General features: G+C 46.6%; 1 protein-coding gene across 1 annotated transcript in view; it reads right to left on the bottom strand.

The window, feature by feature from the left end:
• Positions 1–24,367, bottom strand: part of spns2 (SPNS lysolipid transporter 2, sphingosine-1-phosphate) — a 104,786-nt gene that overhangs the window by 28,695 nt on the left and 51,724 nt on the right. Inside the window, exons 3-6 of the mRNA XM_068007949.1 lie at positions 17,570–17,706; positions 6,237–6,388; positions 5,312–5,378; positions 1,604–1,746 (exon numbers count right to left, since the gene is read on the bottom strand). Of these exons, the coding sequence (XP_067864050.1) occupies positions 1,604–1,746; positions 5,312–5,378; positions 6,237–6,388; positions 17,570–17,706 (499 nt within the window). The remainder of the gene's footprint in view (positions 1–1,603; positions 1,747–5,311; positions 5,379–6,236; positions 6,389–17,569; positions 17,707–24,367) is intronic.

The following is a 24,367-nucleotide window of genomic DNA, read 5'->3' as shown; positions in this document are numbered from 1 at the left end:
GGGAGTGTCAGCCTGGATTCTGTGCTCAAGTCTCTGAAGTGGGCTCTGAACCCATGACCTTCTGACTCAGAGGTTAGAGTGTTGCCCACAGAGCTATGGCTTTGTACAAAGCCTCAATAGATTAGTGTGTTATTGAACCACAAAGACCCTGGCTCGGTCCTCGGTCTGTGCCGAGCTAGCTCATGTCAGCTGGGGCAGCAATCGAGGTGCTCCACAGGGCCTCAGCACCCAGGAACTGGGGGGGAGCGGAGGGGAGAGGAAAAACAGCTGACTTCCTGCTCCTGGAAAGCGCACGTATGGAAATCACATGACTCGGCTTCGATGTGGTGCCCCCCATTGTCGGATAGCCTGCCAACATTTAGGGGTGGATTTTCAATTTGCTGCCCAGGATGTGAATGGAAATGAGATTGGAGTGGTTTCTATAACGGGGTGGGAGGTGGTGGGAACGATCGTTGAACCAGTTTCACACCCAGGGAGCAGGTTGAAAATCTTCCCCTTAGTGTCTAGGCCGACACGTGAGGGACAGCGACTTGGATTTAGTACTGGGCAGCGGGCTTCAGCATCGGTCAGTGCCCTTCACCAGACGAGGGGAGAAAAGGGACTAAAACTGAACGTAAAGGTTCGTGTGCGTTGCCCTTTTAATGTGTTGTGCGGAGGAAATCAAAAAAGCCCAAAGGTACCACCCATGGTTTCCAATTAAGGATAAAAGCTGCGGTATTATTGATTCCCTTAAATACCTTCACTGGCGGCAGTGGGTGATTTATGAGCCGACCAGTGAACATTTACAGTTTGTGGCCTGGTGCAGCCAGTTTGCTAACAATTTTCTTCGGTAACTGTACACAAAAAGCGTACCTCGGATTAACCAGCCTAGAGCCCAGGAACTGGTTTCACACGGTGTAAAGGCAGCGGGATCTGACTCCCAGCACAGCACCCACTGAGTCCCAATGGGAGAATGTGGCCCTTCAGCCCAAGGGCAGTCACACAGGTCTGTTGGAAATAGCACAGACACAACTGGGACTAGGCCTGTTTTGATGGGACTGTTGAAAGACTGGAGACGTACAATGGACAATCATTCTATGGGAGTGATGGGCAGGGAGAGTTCAGGTAGGTGATGGGTCTGTGGGAGTGATGGGCAGGGAGGGTTCAGGTAGGTGATGGGTCTGTGGGAGTGATGGGCAGGGAGGGTTCAGGTAGGTGATGGGTCTGTGGGAGTGATGGGCAGGGAGGGTTCAGGTAGGTGATGGGTCTGTGGGAGTGACGGGCAGGGAGGGTTCAAGTGATCACTACTGCTGGTAGATTTGTGACAGTGTCCCAGCACTCAGTGCATGAGTAATGCCGAGTGACTCTCATCATTTCTCTGTTCTGGCCGCCAGTCAGTGCCTCTTCACAGCAGCACAGTTGAGGCTGAGAGCCCATTGTGTAAGGGACCACAGTTCAAACCTGCCACGTCCCATCCACAGTACAGCGTTCAGGAGCTCTGCCATAGTGTGCCAACAAACCTCTCACCATTCAAATATTCCCCGGGATTCATAGCCTCTGTTAGGGGTGGGACTGAGTCTAATCCAATTCTCACACAAGCACAGTGTCTGACACAATCTCTTACATCTTGATCACGGCCTTCATATCTCTGCTCCACGACGTACTGGCCCTAAGTTGCACCAGATGTTGATCTGCGGCCCCTCTCTTAGGCTCTGGTACGAGTAAAATGATGAGGGTCCCTGCTGTGAAGCCCATGGCTGGAGTCACCTGTTTGTACCGGAGAAATATTCCAATTAAAACGAGAGGCAGGAACAGTCAAAGAACAAACAGAAGCAAATAACAGTAAGTGTAGAATGTACCGTGCTCGTAAGGGCCCAGCCTTTACACACCCTCACCCTATGGGACTGACTCCAAGTTCCTGCATTACCTCAATCACTCACAGGAGCTTGTAACACTGGCCAATGCTCAGGAGACCACTTGTGCTCACAGTGTGCTGCAGCATCCATAGACACACAGCCGAGTGTTCGACTGTAAAGACTGGTTTTAATTAAACCCAAGTATGGACTTCGAACCACTAAGGACTAAATAGTTTTTTTTTATGCTTCTAAAAAACATACATAGGCTGTTTGTAACGGGTATAACAGGTAGTAGGATTTATATTTCCTATGGGGTAGATTTTTGTCTCCAGTAATCGGGTGAGGTAGATCGACCGGCCTTTACAGAACCTACTGTGCAGGCGATGACAGTGAAAGTCCAGCCCAATCTGTCATTGTCTGACAGATATTCACAGTTCATCATCTACTGCACCACAGGCAGACATAAGAAAGAATTTGCATTTATGTAGCGTCTTTCGTGTCCTTAGGCCATCTCAAAGTGCTTTACAGCCAATGAAATACTATTTGAAGTGTAGTCACTGTTGTAATGTAGGAAATGCAACAGCCAATTTGCGCACAGCAAGATCCCACAAACAGCAATGTGATAATGATCAGGTAATCTGCTTTTAGTGATGTTGGTTGAGGGATAAATATTTGGCCAGGACACCGGGCAGAACTCCCCTGCTCTTCTTTGAACAGTGCCATGGGATCTTTTATATCCACCTGAGAGGGCAGACGGGGCCTCGGTTTAATATCTCATTCAAATGACGGCACCTCCAATAGTGCAGCACCCCCTCAGTACTGCACTGGGAGGGTCAGCTTGGACTTTGTGCTCAAGTCTCTGGAGCGGGACGTAAACCCACGACTTTCTGACTTAGAGGCGAAAGTGCACCCAATGCCCACAGTAAGGTTGCCTCATTAACAAGCCAGTGAATGTGAGGGTTACACACTCAAAGTCTTTGCACTTTACAGGTGCTGACTGGCTCCATATTGCGATAGTGTAAAACAGCTGATGACGATGTTCTGTTATAAACGATTTACACTGTGCTATGCGCCCACAAGGGGCAATAAATATAGTTCTGAACGCCAAAGGAAGCTGCAGCCAGCAGAAATGGAACAACATTTAGATTCGCAATGCAACAATCGTTTCAACGCCGGTCGTAAAGTTTTAAGTTATTTCCCCTCTTTTAATATTAAAAAGCGATCAATTACGCAACAGCCAAATGCAAAGTTATCTACAGTTTGAAATGTCTGTAGTAAAATTGCCTCCATGAAAATGATGTCTGTCTCACGATTATTCATCTACACGACAGTTTCAGGTCAGTTTCATCAAATCCATATCAGCCAAGCAGTGACCAGGGCCATTTAGCAGAGGGGCTGTAGGGATTGTATAATTCCCGTGTAGACAGCGATTAGCAGCAAGATGCCTAGCTGACATTTTCCCCTTTCTAGCAATGGTTTTTTTTTTCTGACTGAGACCAGATAACGCTGCACAGATTGGGGAGATTTGCACCCTGGGGGTAGATTCTGACTTTGTGCGTTGGCGTAAAACAGGCAATAGCAAGCCCGTTTAGACCTCTCCCCGACTGAAGTTAACGGAAATAAAAATGGGGAGATGTAAAACGGGCTGCCGACTCGCCATCAGCCGTTATACACTATCGCACAGAGTCACAATCTACCCCTGCAGTATCTTAACGCAGTCTGATCTGGTCAAGGGACAGGAAGAGGGTGCGGCTGTGACAGGCTGTAGTTGGTGCGAGCGGGCACTTTTAAGTATTCCGAATCTCACAAGCCAGCCACAGATCCCGACCCTTCCACAGGATGAAAAGATGCCGTCTCTATATTTTTTATTTGCAATGGCACCGAAGTGATATCTTGAGCAAGCGTCCCGAGGTCAGAGAGCAGGTTCACAGAGATCTCGATCGAGGGCAATTTCAATCCTTGTTGAGGCCATCCCTGACCCTGCCACATGTCGCTATAGCTAGGGCCCTTTAAACACAGAAGGAAATGGGAAGGAGGGAGTCTCTTTCCTTTCAGCTCCGTGCTGACCCCAAATGTTAGAAGCTGCAAATCACTCCGTTATATGTCAGAAAAAAGAACTGGATTATCTACAGGAGCTCAGTAAATTCAGGGCCTAAACCAGTAACAGGAAACGTACTAGGCTGGCAGGGACGCACGTTAAACTTTGATACACATTGAATGTCAGTGAAGTTTGTCCCAGGCCATGGAGACACTGCCTCAAACTATTAAACAATGAATTCAGTACATTGGAAGTCCATTTATCTCACTGGCCCAGGATCTAGAATATCACCAGGGTGCATTTCTTCTAACAGTGACCCAGTGGCCTGTTTGTTAATTGCACTGATTTCCTGGCCATAGGTCATTGGCTCATGGTCACACAATCTGCCTGAAGTCTGAATTTCTCTGCTATTCTTGGGATGAATCTCAGATGGGACAGTGGAGATTCACTAGGGCCAGGTACGAGGGAATACAAATACAGTGAACTACCATCATGTAGGAATGGGACAGGATAGATGGATCAGTCTGTTCCCAGTGATCGAGGGGGTCGAGAACAAGGAGACATAGATAGAAAATTAAATGTAAGAGATTTAGGACAGAGGGCAGGAGAAATGTTTTTTTACACAGAGGTGTCTCCCTCGCCGTCCTGGCCAATATTTATCCCTCAAACAATATTCACTAAAACAGGTTATTTGGTCATTATCACATTGCAGTTTGTGGGAGCTTGCTGTGCGCAAATTGGCTGCTGCATTTCCTACGTTACATTTCAAAAGTACTTGATTGGTTGTAAAATGTTTTGGGATGTCCTGGGATCGTGAAAGATGCTATAGAAATGGGAGTTCTTTCTTCCTTTTACACCCAGGCAGCAAGTTGAAAATCCCCCTCCCCAATGTCAATATTTAAGAATTTGTTAAGAAAGAACTTGCATTTATATAGTGCCTTTCACACCCATGAGTGAGACTTTCCTCCCTGACTACTGTGTGAGGATCCTCACCCCTTATGTGAGGCCCCCTGTGGAGTACAAAGTCAGCACAGAAGGGGGCCATTCGGCCCATCATGCCTGTGCCGGCTCTTTGAAAGAGCTACCCAATTAGTCCCACTCCCCTGCTCTTTCCCCATAGTCCTGCAAATTTTTCCTTTTCAGCTTACAAGTGTCCCACATTTCCCGCTGGCTGGGCACTGAACCGTTTCAATGTTAGTGCAGTGAGGGTGAGCTGAAGATTTGAACCTTGTTTAGAAGAAGCTCCCTTGTCATTACACAGAGAACAAAGAGAAGAAATAAAGGCCCATTTCTACAACGACACGCCCCTTCTCCAGCTCGACCTACATTCCAGCAATATAGGTCACGGCTAGCACACAGACTGCGAGCAAGAACATTTCTTGAATTAAAATTGAAATATTGCACAAATTAAAGATTAAAGAAAGAGTTGAACTCTTACCCGAAGGGCCCAGTGCCAGTCTCCAGATGCCTGTGTCATGGAGGAGCCCAGAATGTATCCAAGTCCACTGTAAGAAAGGGGACAGCAATGATTATTACAGCGCAGTTACTGCGTTCCTCTCCACACACCCCAAATCCACAGGCTACAACGCTTTACAACATGTGGTGGGGGGGGGTGAGGGGGGAGTGGGAGCCTCAATCACTGGAGGGGGGGGGGGGGGGGGTGGAGCCTCTCTTATTAGGGGAGAGGAGCCTGAACTGGGGAGGAGACTCAGATCTTCACTTGTTGACTGTACTCGCCAACAAGGCTTTTTAAAATGTAACGTTTCCTGCGTTGCTATGGTGATAGCGATGAAGAATGTTACACCTGTCATCGCTCCGTTATTTCGGTGGACTTTGAAGACCTCCCCCCCCCCCAACCCCGCCTGTATTGGGACAGACGTATTCAATGACTGCCGCCAGTTCTGACTGTAAGCCGTCTGATGGCAATCGGCTGGGAGCTGGCAAAATGGCTCTCTGGACAATTTCCCAACCTGGAAATAAAAGGCTGGTATCAGTAAAAGTGACCGCGAAGCTGTCAGATTGTCGTTAAAAAACCCAACTAGTTCACTAACGTCCTTTAGGGAAGGAAACCTGGCCTCCTTACCCGGTCTGGTCCAGTCCCACACCAACGTGGTTGACTCTTGACTGCCCTCTGAAGTCGTCTAGCAGGACGCTCAGTGGCTGCTACAAAAAATTTCTGGGAGCACCTACACCACACAGACTGCACTGGCTCACCACCACCTTCTCAAGGGCAATTAGGGATGGACAGTAAATGCCGGTCTTGCCAGCGACGCCCACGTCCCGAGAATGAATTTTAAAAATGTAGAGCATTTCCGTTTGCAAGCGCTAATGTTAAGTGAGAAGGCTGAGACATGCACTGATACCTTCCGAGTGGAATAGCGAAGTAGAAGAAGGACAGCATACAGGTCCTGGTGTCTTTGGTGAACATGTCAGCAATGATGGTAGGTGCGATTGTGGAGTAACTGGCTTCACCAAAGCCTACCAAGCCCCTCGAAATGAGAAACAGCCAGAAGTTCTGAGGAGTAAACAAAGGACACATAACATGAGGGTGACGCAGTGATCAAATATTTCCTCAAATTCAAACCAAACATTGCAAATCTACCCACCAGAGCTCCAGTATTCCATCCCTGTTGGCTCTGCAGAACACTGAAATTACCATCTTTGATTTCCAGCACATTGTGCAAAGATGGGAACATCAAGCAAAGAAGTTGAAGAATTCCCTGGAGTACTTTAGGACATTTTTCGATGTTTAGATGCTATGTACATATAAGACATTTTTTTTTATTCGTTCATGGGATGTGGGCGTCGCTGGCAAGACCAGCATTTATTGCCCATCCCTAACTGCCCTTGAGAAGGTGGTGGTGAGCCGTCTTCTTGAACCGCTGCACCCCGTTGTTGTTGATTGTAACTAAAAAGAGTTTGCAACCCTTATACAGTGAGGATGGGTGGCGTCTTTTTTAGTGAAGTTATTGAATTGACTTATTCAGCCCTGAAGACAAGGCAGCATTTGTACGCCTGATCTGCAACTCTGTCTGAAGTTACTCAGTCACCACTTTTCCTTCAGACCGAGGCCTGGTTACTCTGCACGAGGTTGTACTATCAGCAGAGAATGGCGTCACTCTTGATGACATATTCTACCAAGTCATTGATAAAAACGAGAAACAGAGGGGGAGCCAATAGGCCTCCCTGGTAACGGATCCCTGCAATAAGGAGGCAAGTGGCCAGTTATGACTCTTCTGAAGGAGTTCAGCAATCCAACTCAAAGCTCCAGGCACAATCATGGTCTAAAGCCCTGATGATTCAGACTCTGTCATGGACACTCAACGAGCTGAGTTCTCCGGTCTGGAGATGCTCTTATTTTGCATTTAATAAGGAGCTGGGAGCACTGGGGCCGGGCTCAGACAATCCAACACGTTCAGCCTGAGGCTGTTGTATTTGTGCGAGATGTGCGTCAGGAGCCAGCACCCAACTAAGGCTGGAATACAAAGGGGACAAAGTTATGCTTCGGTTCTACAGAGCCTTGGACAGACCCCGTCTGGATTACTGCGTTCAGTTCTGGGCACCCCACCTCAGGAAGGATATATTGGCCTTGGAGGGGGTGCAGTGCAGATTCACCAGAATAATACCGGGTTAAATTAAAGGGTTAAATTATGAGGGCATAAAATTGGCTTGTATTCCCTTGAGTTTAGAAGGATGAGGAGTGATCTGATTGAGGTGTTTAAAATGAAAAGGGGTTCGATAGGGTAGATACTGAGAAACTATTTCCTCTGATGGGGGAATCCAGAACAATGGGGCATAACCTGAAAATTAGAGCTAGGCCTTTTAGGAGTGAAATCAGGAAGCACTTTTTCACACAAAGAGTAGTGGAAATCTGGAACTCACTCCCCCAAAAGGCTGTGGATGCTGGGGGTCAATTGAAACTTTCAAGGCTGAAATCGATAGATTTTTGTTCGGAAATGGTATCAAGGGATATGGAACAAAGGAGGGTAAATGGAGTTGAGGTACAGATCAGCCCTGATCTGATTTGAATGGCGGAACAGGCTCGGAGGACTGGATGGCCTCCTCCTGTTCTATGTTCCTATTCCTGGACTAACCATCCATCCTCCACACTGTGCCTACGAATTTCAGCCAAGACTCTTCAGCAGAACTGAAAATCTCCATCTCCTTTAATAGAATACAGCTAGTGGGCCAAAAACCACACTGTCTAGCTTTGCTTGGATTTAGATAAAACCAGGAATTCCCTCGGGAGCAGGGCTGGTTGATTGAAGGCTTCTCAGTTTTAGCATTTAGCTGTTCTTGTAGCCAGATAAGCTGCAATTAGATAGGGGGAATCTGTTTCCACTGGCAGGAGGGTCGGTAACCAGAGGATAACTGGCAAAAAATCCAGGGGGGAAATGAGGAGAATTTTTTTTTATGCAGCAAGTTGTAATGATCTGGAATGCGCTGCCTGAAAGGGCGGTGGAAGCAGATTCAATAGTAACTTTCAAAAGGGAATTGGATAAATACTTGAAAAGGAGAAATTATTAGGGCTGTGGGGAAAGAGCAAGGGAGTGGGACTAATTGGACGGCTCTTTCAAAGAGCAGGCACAGGCGCGATGGGCCGAATAGCCTCCTTCTGTGCTGTATCATTTTATGATTCTATGATAGCAGCCGAGAAATCAGCAGTAGTTCTGAAATTCAGTCTCATTATTAGAATGATGATACAGTCAATTGATTCAACCCCTGGATCACTAATGAACCTTTCTCTGGTGCGATAAAATCCCCACAGATGACTTTAACCTATAATTAGATTTGCTCGGCTAGATTTTCCTGTGCCAGGAACACTCCCGCTTGTCTAATTTTATACAAAGGAAGTGCTTGTGGGTAAAGAGTGCAATTAAAATTCTCTTAAAGGGGTCCCGTCCTCGTCGGGGCGGGGTGGGAGATTTTCGTGACGATTTGCACATGCATAAGTGGCACCATGTGATACAATTGCACATTTCAACCCAAATTATGCCTTTATGTGTTTTGGCAAAAGGTTTGTCAAACAGACTGCCTCTTTAACAGGGTGACGATAGCGTCAATTCAATATCGAAACCCCAGAATGCCAGGCTGATGACACCATGGGCTCCATTTGGTCCTGCTATTTCGAACAGGCTTAAACCCAACACTTTATGACAAACTGTAAGGTTGTGGCCACACAATTCAAGTTTATTTGGTAACGTGACGTGACTGAATAGTGGAATTGTGACCTTAATCAGTTCCTGGTGCTTTTCACAATTAAAGGATGAAGAAAACATTATTTGACCCATCAAGTCCATCCCTTTAAAGATGAGTGGTGGGAATTTCCTTGATTATTCTCCCGATCGGCCGCCATAACCTTTGGGGGAGATTGGCGGGAATTCCGTTTATGCATCTTCCGCCAAAGTTACATCAGCCAATCGGGATAATGTCAGAGGAAATTCCTGGCAGATTTCTGGCCAACCCAAGAATTGACTTCATTGTAAACTCCCCCGGTGGCTGGGCATACTCTTGTCATACCTGGTAGATTATTCAAACCATTTACCATCTTTGAGTAAGAAAGAACTTACGTTTATAGAGTGCCATTCACCGCCTCAGGAGGTCCCAATGCACTTCACAGTCAATTAAGTACTTTTGAAGCATAGTCATTGTTGTAATTTAGGGACACGGGGCAGAATTTGCGCATAGCAAGCTCCCACAAACAGCAATGAGATAAACGATGAGATAATCTGTTTACTTTTAGTGATGTTGGTTGAGGGATAAATATTGGCCAGGACACCGGGGAGAACTCCCCTGCTCTTCTTCAAATAGTGCCATGGGATCTTTTACACCCACCTGAGAGGGCAGATGGGGCCTCGGTTTAACGTCTCATCCAAAAGATGGCGCCTCCGACAGTGCAGCACCCCCTCCGTACTGCACTGAGGAGTCAGCTGAGATTATGGGCACGACTTACTGGAGTGGAACTTAAAAGGGCTACTGTCACCCCATTCCCCAATATTATTGTGATATTTTAAAACACAGTTGAATGGTAAAAGTCCCAAAGACCCTTCTAACCTCTGACTATGAAGAGAGGAGATAAGCCCTCCCAGGATATGAAGATACCCTACAGCATTGTGTTATTACTCTAGTCTGCAATGGTGATTTAGGATCATGTTGGAATGAGGTGATATGTGATGAAGTATAATTTTTATGTTGTGTTCAGTATGAAAGCAATGATAGCAGAGAATTGCCAAACCCCATAGTCTCTGTAGAGTCACACGTGAAGTTTCGCACTGCAGCTATAGGGGAAGAGAGGGATTGTAATGTGGTGCTGTGAGCAGCTCGAAATAAAGACACAAAAGTGAAATAGAAAGTCGCGTTAATGTTTCATTTGTGCAAAGGATGTGAGTTACAGAGGGGGTAACACCCAGGACAGTGTGAGTTACAGGGGGATAACACCCAGGACAGTGTGAGTTACAGAGGGGATAACACCCAGGACAGTGTGAGTTACAGGGGGATAACACCCAGGACAGTGTGAGTTACAGGGGGATAACACCCAGGACAGTGTGAGTTACAGGGGGATAACACCCAGGACAGTGTGAGTTACAGGGGGATAACACCCAGGACAGTGTGAGTTACAGAGGGGGTAATACACAGGAGAGTGTGAGTTACAGAGGGGATAACACCCAGGACAGTGTGAGTTACAGAGGGGGTAATACACAGGAGAGTGTGAGTTACAGAGGGGATAACACCCAGGACAGTGTGAGTTACAGAGGGGGTAATACACAGGAGAGTGTGAGTTACAGAGGGGGTAATACACAGGAGAGTGTGAGTTACAGAGGGGGTAATACACAGGAGAGTGTAAGTTACAAAGGGGATAGCATATAGAAACATAGAAAATAGGAGCAGGAGTAGGCCATTTGGCCCTTTGAGCCATTCAATATGATCATGGCTGATCAATACCATATTCCCGCTCTCTCCCCATACCCCTTGATGCCTTTTGTGTCTAGAAATCTATCCAGCTCCTTCTTAAATATATTCAGTGACTTGGCCTCCACAGCCTTCTGTGGTAGAGAATTCCACAGGTTCATCACCCTCTGAGTGAAGAAATTTCTCCTCATCTCAGTCCTAAATGTCCTACCCCGTATCCTGAGACTGTGACCCCTCGTTCTGGACCCCCAGCCAGGGGAAACATCCTCCCTGCATCCAGTCTGTCTAGCCCTGTCAGAATTTTATATGTTTCAATGAGATCCCCTCTCATTCTTCTAAACTCGAGTGAATACAGGCCGAGTCAACCCAATCTCTCCTCATACGACAGCCCTGCCATCCCAGGAATCAGTCTGGTGAACCTTCACTGCACTCCCTCTATGGCAAGTGTATCCTTTCTTAGGTAAGGAGACCAAAACTGCACACAATACTCCAGGTGTGGTCTCACCAAGGCCCTGTATAACTGCAGTAAGACATCCTTGCTCCTATACTCAAATCCTCTTGCAATGAAGGCCAACATACCATTTGCCTTCCTAACTGCTTGCTGCACCTGCATATTTGCTTTCAGTGACTGGTGTACAAGGACACCCAGGTCCCTTTGTACATCAACATTCCCCAATCTATCACTATTTAAATAATATTCTGTTTTTCCTTCCAAAGTGGATAACCTCACATTTATCCACGTTATACTGCATCTGCCATGTTCTTGCTCAGTCACCCAACTTCTCTAAATCACATTGGAGCTTCTTTGCATCCTCCTCACAGCTCACATGCCACTCTAGCTTTGTGTCGTCTGCAAACTTGGAAATGTTACATTTCGTTCCCTCATCCAAATCATTGATATATATTGTGAATAGCTGGGGCCCAAGCACTGATCCCTGCGGTACCCCACTAGTCACTGCCTGCCACCCCGAAAAAGACCCATTTATTCCTACTCTCTGTTTCCTGTCTGTTACCAATTTTCAATCCATCCAATACATGGGACAGAGTTAGTTATAAGACATTGAGATATTCATCTGACATAAACCACAACAACAGCAACTTGCATTTATATAGCGCCTTTAATGTGGTAAAAATGTCCCAAGGCGCTGCAGTGGAGCGTTATCAGGCTAAATTTGACATCGAGCCACATGAAGAGATCTTAGGACAGGTGACCAAAAGCTTGATCAAAGTGGTAGGTTTTAAGCAGAGTCTTAAAGGAGGAGAGAGAGGTAGAGAGGCGGAGAAGTTTAGGAGGGAATTCCAGAGCTTGGGGCCCAGATGGTAGAAGACAAGGTCACCAACGGTGGAGCGCAGGAGGCCCAAATTGGAGAAGCGCAGAGATCTCGGAGGGTTGTAGGGCTGGAGGAGGTTACAGAGATAGGGAGGGGGCGAGGCCATGGAGGGATTTGAAAACAAGGATGAGAATTTTAAAACTGAGGTGTCGCTGGACCGGGAGCCAATGTGGGTCAGCGAGCACAGGGTGAATGCTGACTAATATCATCCAGTCTTCAAGATGTAAAACACAGTGCCGGGTAATCCAGGTAACAGCCTGGATTAACGTGTACAATACTTGCAGATAGAGTTCAGAGAGCTGAAATGAGTTTCCTTTTCTATGAGTTTGGGTTTCTCTGCTAATGTTGGATGTCAGGATTCCGAGAGTAGATCACGCGATTTAAACTGATTTGAACTATTTGGGTATTATTTCTTGAGTGTCTCAGTGAACAGAACAGCCAGCTCACATTATATAGTGATAGTCCAGAGTAAACCTGGAGCAGGAACAGAGCACGAGCTCAGCTGATCGACAGTAAGGAGATTTAAAAAAATAAGACAATATTTTAGACGAAGGAATTATTCATATATTCAGTTCTGTCCTGATTCAGTGCTCTGTCTGATTTGATTTTTGGAGACAATTTGGCAAAATGCCATGAATATTATACAGGTTTCAGAGATAAAAGGGAAATTTGAAGTTTGAGTGGCAAGCTTCCAAGAAAGATTGGTTTATGATTGATTTATGATTGAACTTATCATTTAATGTATACACACCATATTGTAAAAATAGACAAACAGGTGGAAGAGAATCCTTAATCAGCTGTAGAGACTTAATATACAGATTTGTAATTTGGTAAAGAAAATACCACGGGAGGAACAATATCCGATTACTCCCTCTCCACTGCCACCTATAGTCATGATGTGGAGATGCCGGTGATGGACTGGGGTTGACAATTGTAAACAATTTTACAACACCAAGTTATAGTCCAGCAATTTTATTTTAAATCCACATCGTTCACCTGAGGAAGGAGGAAGCCTCCGAAAGCTTGTGAATTTAAAATAAAATTGCTGGACTATAACTTGGTGTTGTAAAATTGTTTACAATTACCTATAGGCGAGGGGTGCTGCCAGCTCCCTCTTCTTCATTTTTCACCTTGGATAGATGCTTGGGTGTTTTTTTTTTACGCAGAGGCACAGGCTGGGCCTACACAAAATACCTGAACCATCCTTCACACTGGGCCTACCCAAAATGTTCCCTACGAGCACACATTCCAATTACGTTTTGGCATTTGCCCATATTTGTGCTCTCCAATGTTCCCTCACCTCCTGAAGGTACCACCTCGTGCTCAGCCACCGTCCAGTCCATTACCCCTAAGCGCATTCTTAGCCGGGGTTTTGCACTTGTGCGTTCATCAGCCCATGAATTTTCCTCCATTTATTTCAACGGACAGGAAAATCGCAGGCTGGTGAGCGCAAAACCAGAAAACGCCAACCCGCGTATCTTCATCCTCAGCACTAACTGTCAGCAAGCTATTTGACTGTGGGGGTAGGGCCAACACCATTGAGACAGGCCCTCTCCTCCCCTGAAATCCAGGCCCATGCACTTTTAAGCAGGACTCACTGGACAGTTACGAGAAGTGGGAACCCTGGCTGATAGTTCCCTTCCCTATCGCAGGTCACTCCTATTGCCACCCAGGCCAAGATCAGCTAACAGCACTGACTGGAGATCAACCCTTCAACCCTCCTGAGTCACACAATTATCAACACAGCCATCGAGGGTGTGTTGCATGGAGCAGTTTCCATTAAGGCGAACACAAATCCAGGCCTGAGGATTGCGAAAAGGGGCATCTTAGAACATAAGAACATAAGAAATAGGAACAGGAGTAGGCCAATCGGCCCCTTGAGCCTGCTTCGCCATTCAATAAGATTATGGCTGATCTGATCCTAACCTCAAATCTAAAGAACACAAGAAGTAGGAGCAGGACCCGGCCCTGGGCCCGCTCCGCCACCCACAGGGCCTTGACCGATCCGAACTCAGCTTAATGTCCAATTTCCTGCCCGCTCCCCGTAACCCCTAATTCCCTTTACTTCTAGGAAACTGTCTATTTCTGTTTTAATCTTGTAGGGTCCCTGCTCATTTCCTCCTCAACATTCAATCAGTGTCAGCTGTGGTTCAGTGGGTAGCACTCTCGCCTCTGAGTCAGAAGTTTGACGGTTCAAAATCCTACTCCATGGAAAATCTCGGCCTGCACTCCCAGTGCGGTACTGAGGGAGTGCTGCACTGTCGGAGGTGCTGTCTTTCGGATGAGATGTTAAACCAAGGCCCTGTTTGCCCTCTCAGGTGGATGTAAATGATCCCACAACATTACTCAAAGAAGAAGAGGGGAGTTCTCCCTGGTGCCCTGGCCAATATTTATCCTTCAACTTCACTTAAAACAGATTATTTGGTCATTATGATCTGATTGAATGGCAGAGCAGGCTCGAGGGGCCGAATGGCCTACTCCTGCTCCTGTTTCTTATGTTCTTATTATCACATTGCTGTTTGTGGGATCTTGCTGTGTGCAAATTGGCTGTCACATTTCCTACATTACAACAGTGACTACACTTCAAAAGTACTTCATTGGCTGTAAAGCTCTTTGGACATCCTGAGGTTGTGAAAGGCGCTATATAAATGCAAGTTCTTTCCTTCTTAACAATGTTGTTACCTGCCGGCACTAAAAGGAATGTAAACATTAAACCAGGATTTCTCCGCAGGCTGCTTGAGATAAAGACTTGGACGTAAGTTGTGGGCCTGTTACGTAGCTTGAAGGCCAAGCTTGCAATAGGCTTGCTAACCCTGCAGAATTGTCCTGGAGTCTCCAGGAATTAAAGATTAATCTCCCAGGCACTGCTGTGAACAACACCAGGGAGAAAACTCATAAGGGCATTGAAAAAAAATCGGAGATGGGGATTAAAGGCAGTTTGACTGAGAGCCAAGATCCATCCAATCGGGTAGCGAAGAGTCTATTTGCTTTCCAATTGGTGTGGGCAGGTGATGCGCCACGATGATGGACATGTCAGGTGACCAATGGTGGGAGCGTGGAGGCGGGGCAGTTGGAGGTGGATGTGATGAAACCTCCAGGAATATGTCCAACTTGGGTTGGCAACTCCATTAGGAACGTAGGAGCAGGAGTAGGCCATTCAGCCCCTCGAGCCTACTCCGCCATTCAATTAGATCATGGCTGATCTGTACCACAACTCCATTTACCCACCTTAGCTCCATATCCCTTGAAGCCCTTACCTATAGCAAGTGGATTGATGGTGTGTGTTGGGACGGAGGGGGAGAGAGAGGATTATCACCATTATCATTACCCAGAATGGAGAAATTTGCTTGGAGACCGCCAAACAGTGCTGTTCTAATTGGCTTGTTTTCACAGGGGGCCAGATTTAATCTGGTGTCTCAAAACGGCAGTCTTCAGAATTGAAAACTCTCTCATCCTGAAGACACACACAGTGAGCAGAAATGTCTGGAATGTCCCAAACCATCGCAGAACCCGACTCCAGCACTCCCTCCCCGAGGAAATGATTGTTTCCTATCTGCACTGGGATGTTATTAGCCTGTATTCTGTTTATTGAGACCTTCTGGGTGGCTTGTGATATTAAAAAAAAGAGGAGGAGCTCCTCATTAATTGGCCTTTCATGATTCTAACACAACACACACTTCAAGCAAACCCTTCCTGCATTTGAAGTAGGAAAACTATTTCAGACCTCAAAGCCTTTCTAACTGACGAGACCTATATCTTTAATGAAAATCAAAGGGGAGCCAGGGTTTTGTGATATTGGGACTGATGTCTTAAACCTTCAGCCCCTCCTCTCCCACTTCCCCACCCCCATTGAGTCATTTATTTGATCGTTCCATTTCCTCTGTAATTAGTTAACCCTTTACAAGCCACGGCACCGCATCTCTGTAACCAGTCTCTGTAATGAGACACAAGACTGCCGATAGATACAATCACTCCTTCTTCATTCTTGTGGGTTTGGTTAAAAAAATGTGATTTCTAACAGTTTGTGATTTAGTTCAAATGTTCGCAGAGCAAAGCGAGTTCTCCTTTTCAGGAAAGAAAAATTGTTTGAAAATTTATTGGTGGGGGGAGAGAAAAGGCCTTGCATTTCTCTCTGAAACGTCCCAGAGCGTTTTACGTTGGGGGAGACTTTTGAGTTTTGGGCAACTGACGGTGGGGGGAGGGCAATGATTGGCCGCCCAATCCTGCGGTGAAGAGGCGCCCCCGCCATTTTGTGGGCTCCGGCCTGACTTAAATCTCCGGCTCGATTGGGGCCCACAAAGCTAAAATAATTCAACACTTACCCTCAACGGGCCGCTTCTGTTCCATCATCCGTGGAACCGGTCGGAGTGAGCACGGTGCAGGTTCCAACCAGTTCCGACCTAAAATGGTGATCGGGGTCCTATATACGTGATAGGATCACGATTTCCATATTAAAAGGGGCTTATCACCTAAATCAGGCGGCGCTTTGGACACCCGACGATAGGCCCTTTTCAAAATGGAGGCGGCCGCATCGCTGATGATTCCATTTTGAGGCCGTTTCCCCCTCTTTAACGCCAGACAAAGGGAGTGAAAATCAACCCCAGTGAGTTGCTTTGAAGCGCAGTGACTTTTGTTATGTGGGTAAACTTGGCAGCCATTCTGTGCACAGCAAGATCCCACAAACAGCAATGAAGTGAATAACCAAGTTAACCTGTTTTTGGTGGTGTGAATTGAGGAAGGAATGTTGTCTGGGACACAGGGGAGAACTCCTAACTTTAATATCCATCGAAACCAACGTTTTAACGTCTCTTTTGAAAGGCAGCACTCCCTCAGTACTGCACTGGGAGTGTCGGCCTGGTATTAGGTGCTCAAGTCTCTGGAGTGGGACTTGAACTCACAACCTTCTGACTGAGAGGTGAAGGGTGCGGCCAAAATCAACCAGGTGCCTTCTGAGAATGTTTACTCTGAACATTGGCTGTTATAAAGTAGAAAACAGCAGCAGCATGTTTCTTAAAGGGGCAGTGTCATTTGCTGCTGTGTATAGCTTTAACTGGGATGCGAGTGCAGATGTGTGTGCAGTAAAAACAATCGCTGATTTAGGGAGGAAGTAATAAGACATGATTCTGCTCCTGATCTCTGCCCAGTGACCCCCCTGTACTGCAAGCGCATGTGCCTGAAGTCAGGGGAGGACAGGATCGGGCATGCTGGCCCCCTGATGCCCCCCATGATCGAATAGTCAATAGTCATGAATAATGGCCGCTGGAGCAAGCTAACAGTAAGGTGCTGGAACCCAGGGGACAAAGAGTCAACACTTTCAGAAGGGGGGAGGGGGGGAGGGGAAGGAGAAAAAGAAGGAATTCACCAGCTCTGCAAGAGGTCACGCCCTGTTCCAAAACCAAATGGCCCCAGTTCTGTAACCGGGAGGCGCGGCATCGCACTGTAAAGCTGTAACTCACCGGCTTGGTGATGAAGGAGCTGGTAAGAGTGACGGCTGACCAGAAAAATATCCCGCAGCTCAGGATGAACTTCCTGTTGAAGCGGTCGCCTAGGAAACCGAAGATCGGGGTGGCCACCATGAAACTGCAGATGAAAACTTGATGAGAGAAAAAGAGAAAGGATACAATATTTTAGTGCGGCAATTCCACTCGGTCACTGCAGCGAATATTGACCAGAAATAGCTTTCAAATTCCACTCCCACTTACCGTCCCCGTAGCACTGATAATACATTACATTTGCTACTGATGTCATGCACTCCTTATTTGGACATCACCATTCTGTGACACACAGTCACGCCTGCAGCTACACACTTCTACCACTAGAAGGAGCTTCTCCAGCCGCAGAGCCCACACCAGTCCCTGCACCATCACTGCTGCACAAAGCAGGGAAATCTGCTTTGTCTTGACTTGCCATGGGCACAGGAGATCCACTTGTGGTTAAAAATAATCGGTGAGGAATTTTGTTTCCTCCTCTTTCTGCATTCCTTTCCTAAAAGCAGTGACTCATTCCAGGATACAGATCCCCAAGGATTGGCATCTCATGGGAGGGGATCTCACTGAAATGGCCATTCCTTCGTGTGTGGGTCTAGACAGTGGATGTTGGCAACCTATTCAGCCACTGGTGTTAGCTGTGGCTCAGCACTCTTGCCTCTGAAGGTCATGGGTTCAAGCCCCATTCCAGTAACGTGAGCACTGGCTGACACTCCCAGTATAGTACTGAGGGAGTGCTGCACTGTCAGAGGTGCATCTTTCAGATGAGACGTTAAACCAAGCCCTCAGTACTGCACTGAAATGTCAGCCTAGACTCTGTGCTCAAGTGTCTGGAGTGGGACTTGATCCCACGACTGTCTAACTCGGAGGTGAGAGTGCTACCACTGAGCCACGGCCGACACCTGGATGGTCCAATCACACTCTGTCGCGGTTCACCAGGGGCACAGCCCACAGTCACCGTCTCACCGTCCCTACCTATTCCACGTGGACGTTCGGCAAACTGTAATTAAAGAACAATCGGGTGTGTCAGACCAGTGCTCATGGGGTTAACCCGATTACTGCCTGAGTCTACTTTAAGAAGGAATGTTACAGGTTTACTTTGACGAGAGTTCATGATTTTTTTACTTGAAACGACAGAGGACTCTGCTGAAACAGGCTGGTTATTCTGAAAAGAAAATATCTTCATTTAGTGGTTTGAAGGGGCCAATTCCAAATGAACAAGATCAAAGCTACCACATGCAAAGAAACAGGAGGCACAGTCAACACTTCGACAATTAACATTCATGATAACGTCCTTTCAGGGTTCACCTTCCTTTTATTCCTGGTTTTGTTCTAAATCGTCTAAACACAGAGTGATGATGACATCATGAGGGAATTTGGTTTGGAGAAATTACTGGTCCTGGGAGAGTGAGGGAATGAAGTGACCTCAATGGAGAACAGCAGCAAGGGTCTCATTTCAGGGGGGTGTATGTGAGAGAGAGAGGGGAGAGGGTGTGTGTGTATATATGTGTGTGAGTGGGAGTGTGTATGTATATGAAAGAGAGAGAGAACGTGAGGGCCTGTGTGTGTATGAGAGAGAGACAGAGTTTGTGTGTGCTTGTGTATGTGTGTTTCTGTATGTGTATGTGTGTGTTTCTGTACGTGTGTGCATGTGTGCATGTTTCTGTATGTGTATGTGAGCGTGTGTTTCTGTATGTGTGTATGTGAGCATGTGTATGTGTATATGTATGTGTGTGCGTGACTGTGTATGTGCATGTGTGTGCGCAAGTGTGACTGTGTGTGTGTGTGTGTGCGAGCGCAAGTGTGGCTGTGTGTGTGTGTGTGTGTGTGTGTGTGTGTGAGACTGTGTGTGTGTGTGTGTGTGTGTGTGTGTGTGTGAGACTGTGTGCGTGTGTGCGAGCGCAAGTGTGGCTGTATGTGTGTGTGTGTGTGTGTGTGTGTGTGTGTGAGACTGTGTGCGTGTGTGCGAGCGCAAGTGTGGCTGTATGTGTGTGTGTGTGTGACTGTGTGTGTGTGTGTGTGTGTGTGTGTGTGTGTGTGAGACTGTGTGCGTGTGTGCGAGCGCAAGTGCGACTGTGTGTGTGTGTGTGTGTGTGTGTGTGTGTGTGTGTGAGACTGTGTGCGTGTGTGCGAGCGCAAGTGTGGCTGTGTGTGTGTGTGTGTGTGTGTGTGTGTGTGACTGTGTGTGTGTGACTGTGTGTGTGTGTGTGTGTGACTGTGTGTGTGTGTGTGTGTGACTGTGTGTGTGTGTGTGTGACTGTGTGTGTGTGTGTGTGACTGTGTGTGTGTGCGAGCGCAAGTGCGACTGTGTGTGTGAGCGCAAGTGCGACTGTGTGTGACTCTGTATGTTTGTGTGTGAGAGACTGTGTGTGCGTAAGTGTGACTGTGTGTGCACGCAAGTGCGACTGTGTGTGTGTGTGTGTGTGTGTGTGTGTGTGAGTGTGAGACTGTACAATGCATAATAAGCTGCAGTGGATGGATTAAAAGTCATAGAGTTATACAGCACGGATAGAGGCCTGATTAAAAGATTTTTAAAGCTCTAAAAATAAGGATAGGTATTCTGACTCCTCACCCACCAAACCTCAGAAGGGAATAATTCTTCATAACAGATTGATTGTTTTACTGACCACACAATTTAAAAGTCATATTGCAGGTTCCCTGGGACCTGCAGCGAAATAAATCCCAGAATGGATGCACGTACCTCATGCAGCAGTAGCCCAGGCTGACCTGAGTGGTTAGATTACAGCAACATGTCATTCAACAAAAAGAAATCTCTAAAAATAGAATAAAGCCAGCCCCTGATCCCCACTAGTGCTCCGTGTAAAGAGTGTGTTTCAAGAGAGAAGCACGTCTCATTTACAACACTGGCAAACTGCTTTCCCCTCACAGCTCATGATGCTGTCTGAGCTCCCTGACCTGTTACTGCAGTCAGCATCTTATTCTCTATATCAGAGTCACAAGGTTGTGGGCTCGAGCCCTACTCCAGAGACTTGAGCCCATAATCCAGACTGACTCTCCAATGCAGTACTGAGGGAGTGCTGCACTGATCTCTTCCAACCCTTTAACCCAGCAGTCATACCCCCAGTACAGCATACTCTGACCTTTTACCTTCCACAGAGTTAGAAAGAACTTTCATTTATTCAGTGCCTTTCATGACCTCAGGACGTCCCAATGAAGTACTTCTGAACTGTAGTCAATGTTGTAATGTAGGAAACACGGCAGCCAATTTGTGCACAGCAAGATCCCACAAACAACAATGAGATAAACGATTAGATAATCTGCCTTTTTTAGTGATAAATATCGGCCAGGACACCAGGGAGAACTCCCCTGCTGTTCTTCAAAATAGTGCCAAGGGATCATTTACTTCCACCTGAGAGGGTAGACGGGGTTTTGCACTGGGAGTGTCAGCCTGGATTTCTGTGCTCACGTCTCTGAAGTTGGATTTGAACCCACAACCTTCTGACTCAGAGAGTGCTGAGGCCATAACACAATTTAAAAGTAAATTGGATAAATATTTGGAAAAGGGAAGAAGAATATGGGGAATATGGGGAAAAGGGCAGGGTTATGGGATTAGAGTGGATAGCTCCAGTTAAAGAGCTAGCACCAACACAAGCATGATGGGCCGAATGACCTCTCCCTGTGTTATCATGTCTATGTTTGTGTGGCACTGTAGCTGGTTGTCAAGTGAAGACCAGGCACTTCACACAGAAAGGGGACTGGTAAATCTACAAGACCAATTAGGGTTATCAACCCTCCAGGATTGTCCTGGAGTCTCCAGGAATTAAAGATTAATCTCCAGGACACTGTTGTGAGCAACTTAGGAGAAAAAACATAGGGGCATTAAAAAATGGTGTATTTTTTTCATTGAACACTTTCGTTTATTAATTATAAAAATATTGGAGATGGGAAGAAAGGCTGTTTGACTGGTGGGGCGGTTGGAGGTGGGAGGTCATGTGATGAAACCTCCAGGAATATGTCCAACTAGAGTTGGCAACCCTAGGACCAATAGCTCTACTTGAATGGTAACCTGGCTCCTGATGACATGCCCTTGCCTACTCTTTATTACTAAAGAACCAGAATGGGGAGAGGGGAACAGCGCGGAGTGTTAGTTCTGATGACCCCATGACTGGAGCCTCAGACACCCGTGAAGCGACAAGCCTACCAAGAGCAGAGTTGAAGGGGAGGCAGACTACAAGTGGTCCTGTTGTGGTGTTAGCCTTTAACCTGGAACTAGAACCTTTCGGTATTACACGTCCAGTTACGAACTACCTACTGACACGTAGACTCGCTGCTACGTGGTGCTAAGAAGATTAAATTGAAAAATAAAACTAAAAGTAGGTAGTCAGGGTGATGGACTAGGAAGCACGTACGTGGTACATGGTACGTGACGGTTTGGTGACGGTATGTTCATGAGCAACACAGCCTTGAACCATTAACCATCCATTATCCTGCACACAGCTTAATTGGAACTGAGTTGAAGGGGGAGATCTGTCATAGCACGATAAAGAATTGTTTCTTTAAATATATGAGTTGAATGATCCCGCTCCCGAGGTAATAATGAGGCAGTGGTGTTGGTGGAAAACAGGAAGCGCACTCTGTAACTTTCACCGAGGTTTCCTTCCCATGTTTACACTGCACCGGCATTCCAGAAACAGTTTACAGGAAGGTAACAAGATTAACAGCAGACACCGCTGAATAAAGTCTGGCTGTTACCATGGCGCCATCGTCAATTTGGCAACACTCAAGAATAATCGAAGTGTGAGCCACATCTCATTGTGAAGGTTCAGCCTCCTTAATGGTAAGGAGAATCTGTGGCGTTGCAAAACACCTGGGCCCCATCAGTCTGCCTCACCGTGCCTGCCACTCCCTGCAAAGGTGTGGGATGTTTTGGTTACTGGGATACCTTCAGTTATGAGGAGAGACTGGAGAAGCTGGGTTTGTTCTCCTCAGAGCAGAGAAAGTTAAGAGGAGATTTAATAGAGGTGTCCAAAATTATGAGGGGTTTTAACTGAGTAGCTAGGGAGAAACTGTTTCCACTGGCAGGAGATTGGTAAACAGAGGACACAGATTTAAGATAATTGGCAAAAGAACTAGAGGGAGAGATGAGGGGAAATTTTTCAAGGCAGCGAGTTGTTATGATCTGGAATGCACAGCCTGAAAGAGGGCGGTGGAAGCAGATTCAATAGTAACTTTCAAAAGGGAATTCGATATATACTTGAAAAGGAAAAATTTGCAGGCCTATGGGGAAAGGGGAGTGGGACTAATTGGATAGCTCTTCCAAAGAGTCGGCACAGGCACGATGGGCCAAATGGCCTCCCTCTGTGCAGTGAGGTTCTATGGTTCTATTCCATCAACCTAAGGAGAGGGGTCCAGTCGAAAAGTGTGGGACACCACCAAGCGTTTAAATAAAAACAGGGCAGGAGATGAGGGATGTACTGGTCAGGTTCAGTTTGGCTTAAAAGACTGAAGATTGGGTAACACAGAGAATGGAATTGGGCATTGCCACAATGCAAAGGTCCCGTCTGCCCTCTCAGGTGGACGTAAAAGATCCCATGGCACTATTTCGAAGAAGAGCACGGGAGTTCTCCCTGATGTCCTGGCCAACATTTACCCCTCAAACAACATTCACTAAAAAACTGATTAGCTGGTCATTATCCTGTTTGTGGGAGCTTGCTGTGTGCAAATTGGCTGCCGCGTTTCCTACATTACAACAGTGATTACACTTCAAAAGTACTTCATTTGCTGCAAAGCGCTTTGGGAGGTCCTGAGGTGGTGAAAGACGCTGTACACATCACAGGATCGACGTCCCTCTCCTTGATGTGTGGAAAAATTCACCTGAAGCATTCTATTAAAGTAAGTCACCCACCACGAGCCCCTGTTGGTAGTTTGACATCTACTTCACTTCTATAGGGAGTTTGGAGCTCCTCCTTCAGGGTGATTTATTGATAGGTGACTGTGACCTGCACTCTGCACTGCTGGTCTCTGCTCTGTGATTGACGAGAGCTAGCTTGTTAACGTTATTTATTCTGGTGCTGTAGCCCTCACTGGGGACAGGAACAATTCAGTTGTAGCGATCGCAGTGAAGGAACTCAATGTCCCTTTCGAACCAACAGAGAGCAAGGGTCTCAGTATTCGGACGGTCACCAGCCAACCTGAGGAACCTTCTAGAAGGGGAGGACAGGGAAGAACATAGTGGAAAGGCGACATCCACACAAGTGCAGTCTTTATCAAACTTCCCTGCGAGTAAGTTCTTCCCAACTCTGGGCCAGCTTTTCAGCTGTGTTTTAGGAAGTGTAAATCCCCAAGGTCAAGAGGTGGAGGATGTGGCCATTATTCCCGATGAAATGCCAAGCATTTTCTTGAGACAAATAACATCCTTTTTTACTGGAATATGTCGGCTATGTGTCAAAAAATATTATAGGTGAAACATAAAGTGAAACCTTTATTCTACTGTGGCTCATTCTGTGATTATGATTGGACTGTCACGTGCCTTTTATTTTAGGTAACTCTGTAGAACGAGGCCTATTGATGGGCCTTAGTCTTAACTGCTCATGTGTAAATTGCCCCATCTGCCACGAAATTGGAGGCCCCTCTGTCCAGGAGCACTATCTATACGATGATTCTAGGGTTTGGTGCTGGATGGGACATCCTGGTGGGTCATTTCTTACCGTGAGACACAACGTGGGCTTCTGAAAGTTCATTTACTCTCCAATTTCCTCCACTTCCCCAGATAATCTGTTTCTCAGTGATGTTGGTTGAGGGATAACT

The sequence above is a fragment of the Heptranchias perlo genome, chromosome 28 (genome assembly GCF_035084215.1).
Source record: "Heptranchias perlo isolate sHepPer1 chromosome 28, sHepPer1.hap1, whole genome shotgun sequence".
Taxonomy (NCBI): domain Eukaryota; kingdom Metazoa; phylum Chordata; class Chondrichthyes; order Hexanchiformes; family Hexanchidae; genus Heptranchias; species Heptranchias perlo.
The sequence above is the reverse complement of the archived record's forward strand: the minus strand, read 5'-3'. Positions and strand labels throughout refer to the sequence as shown.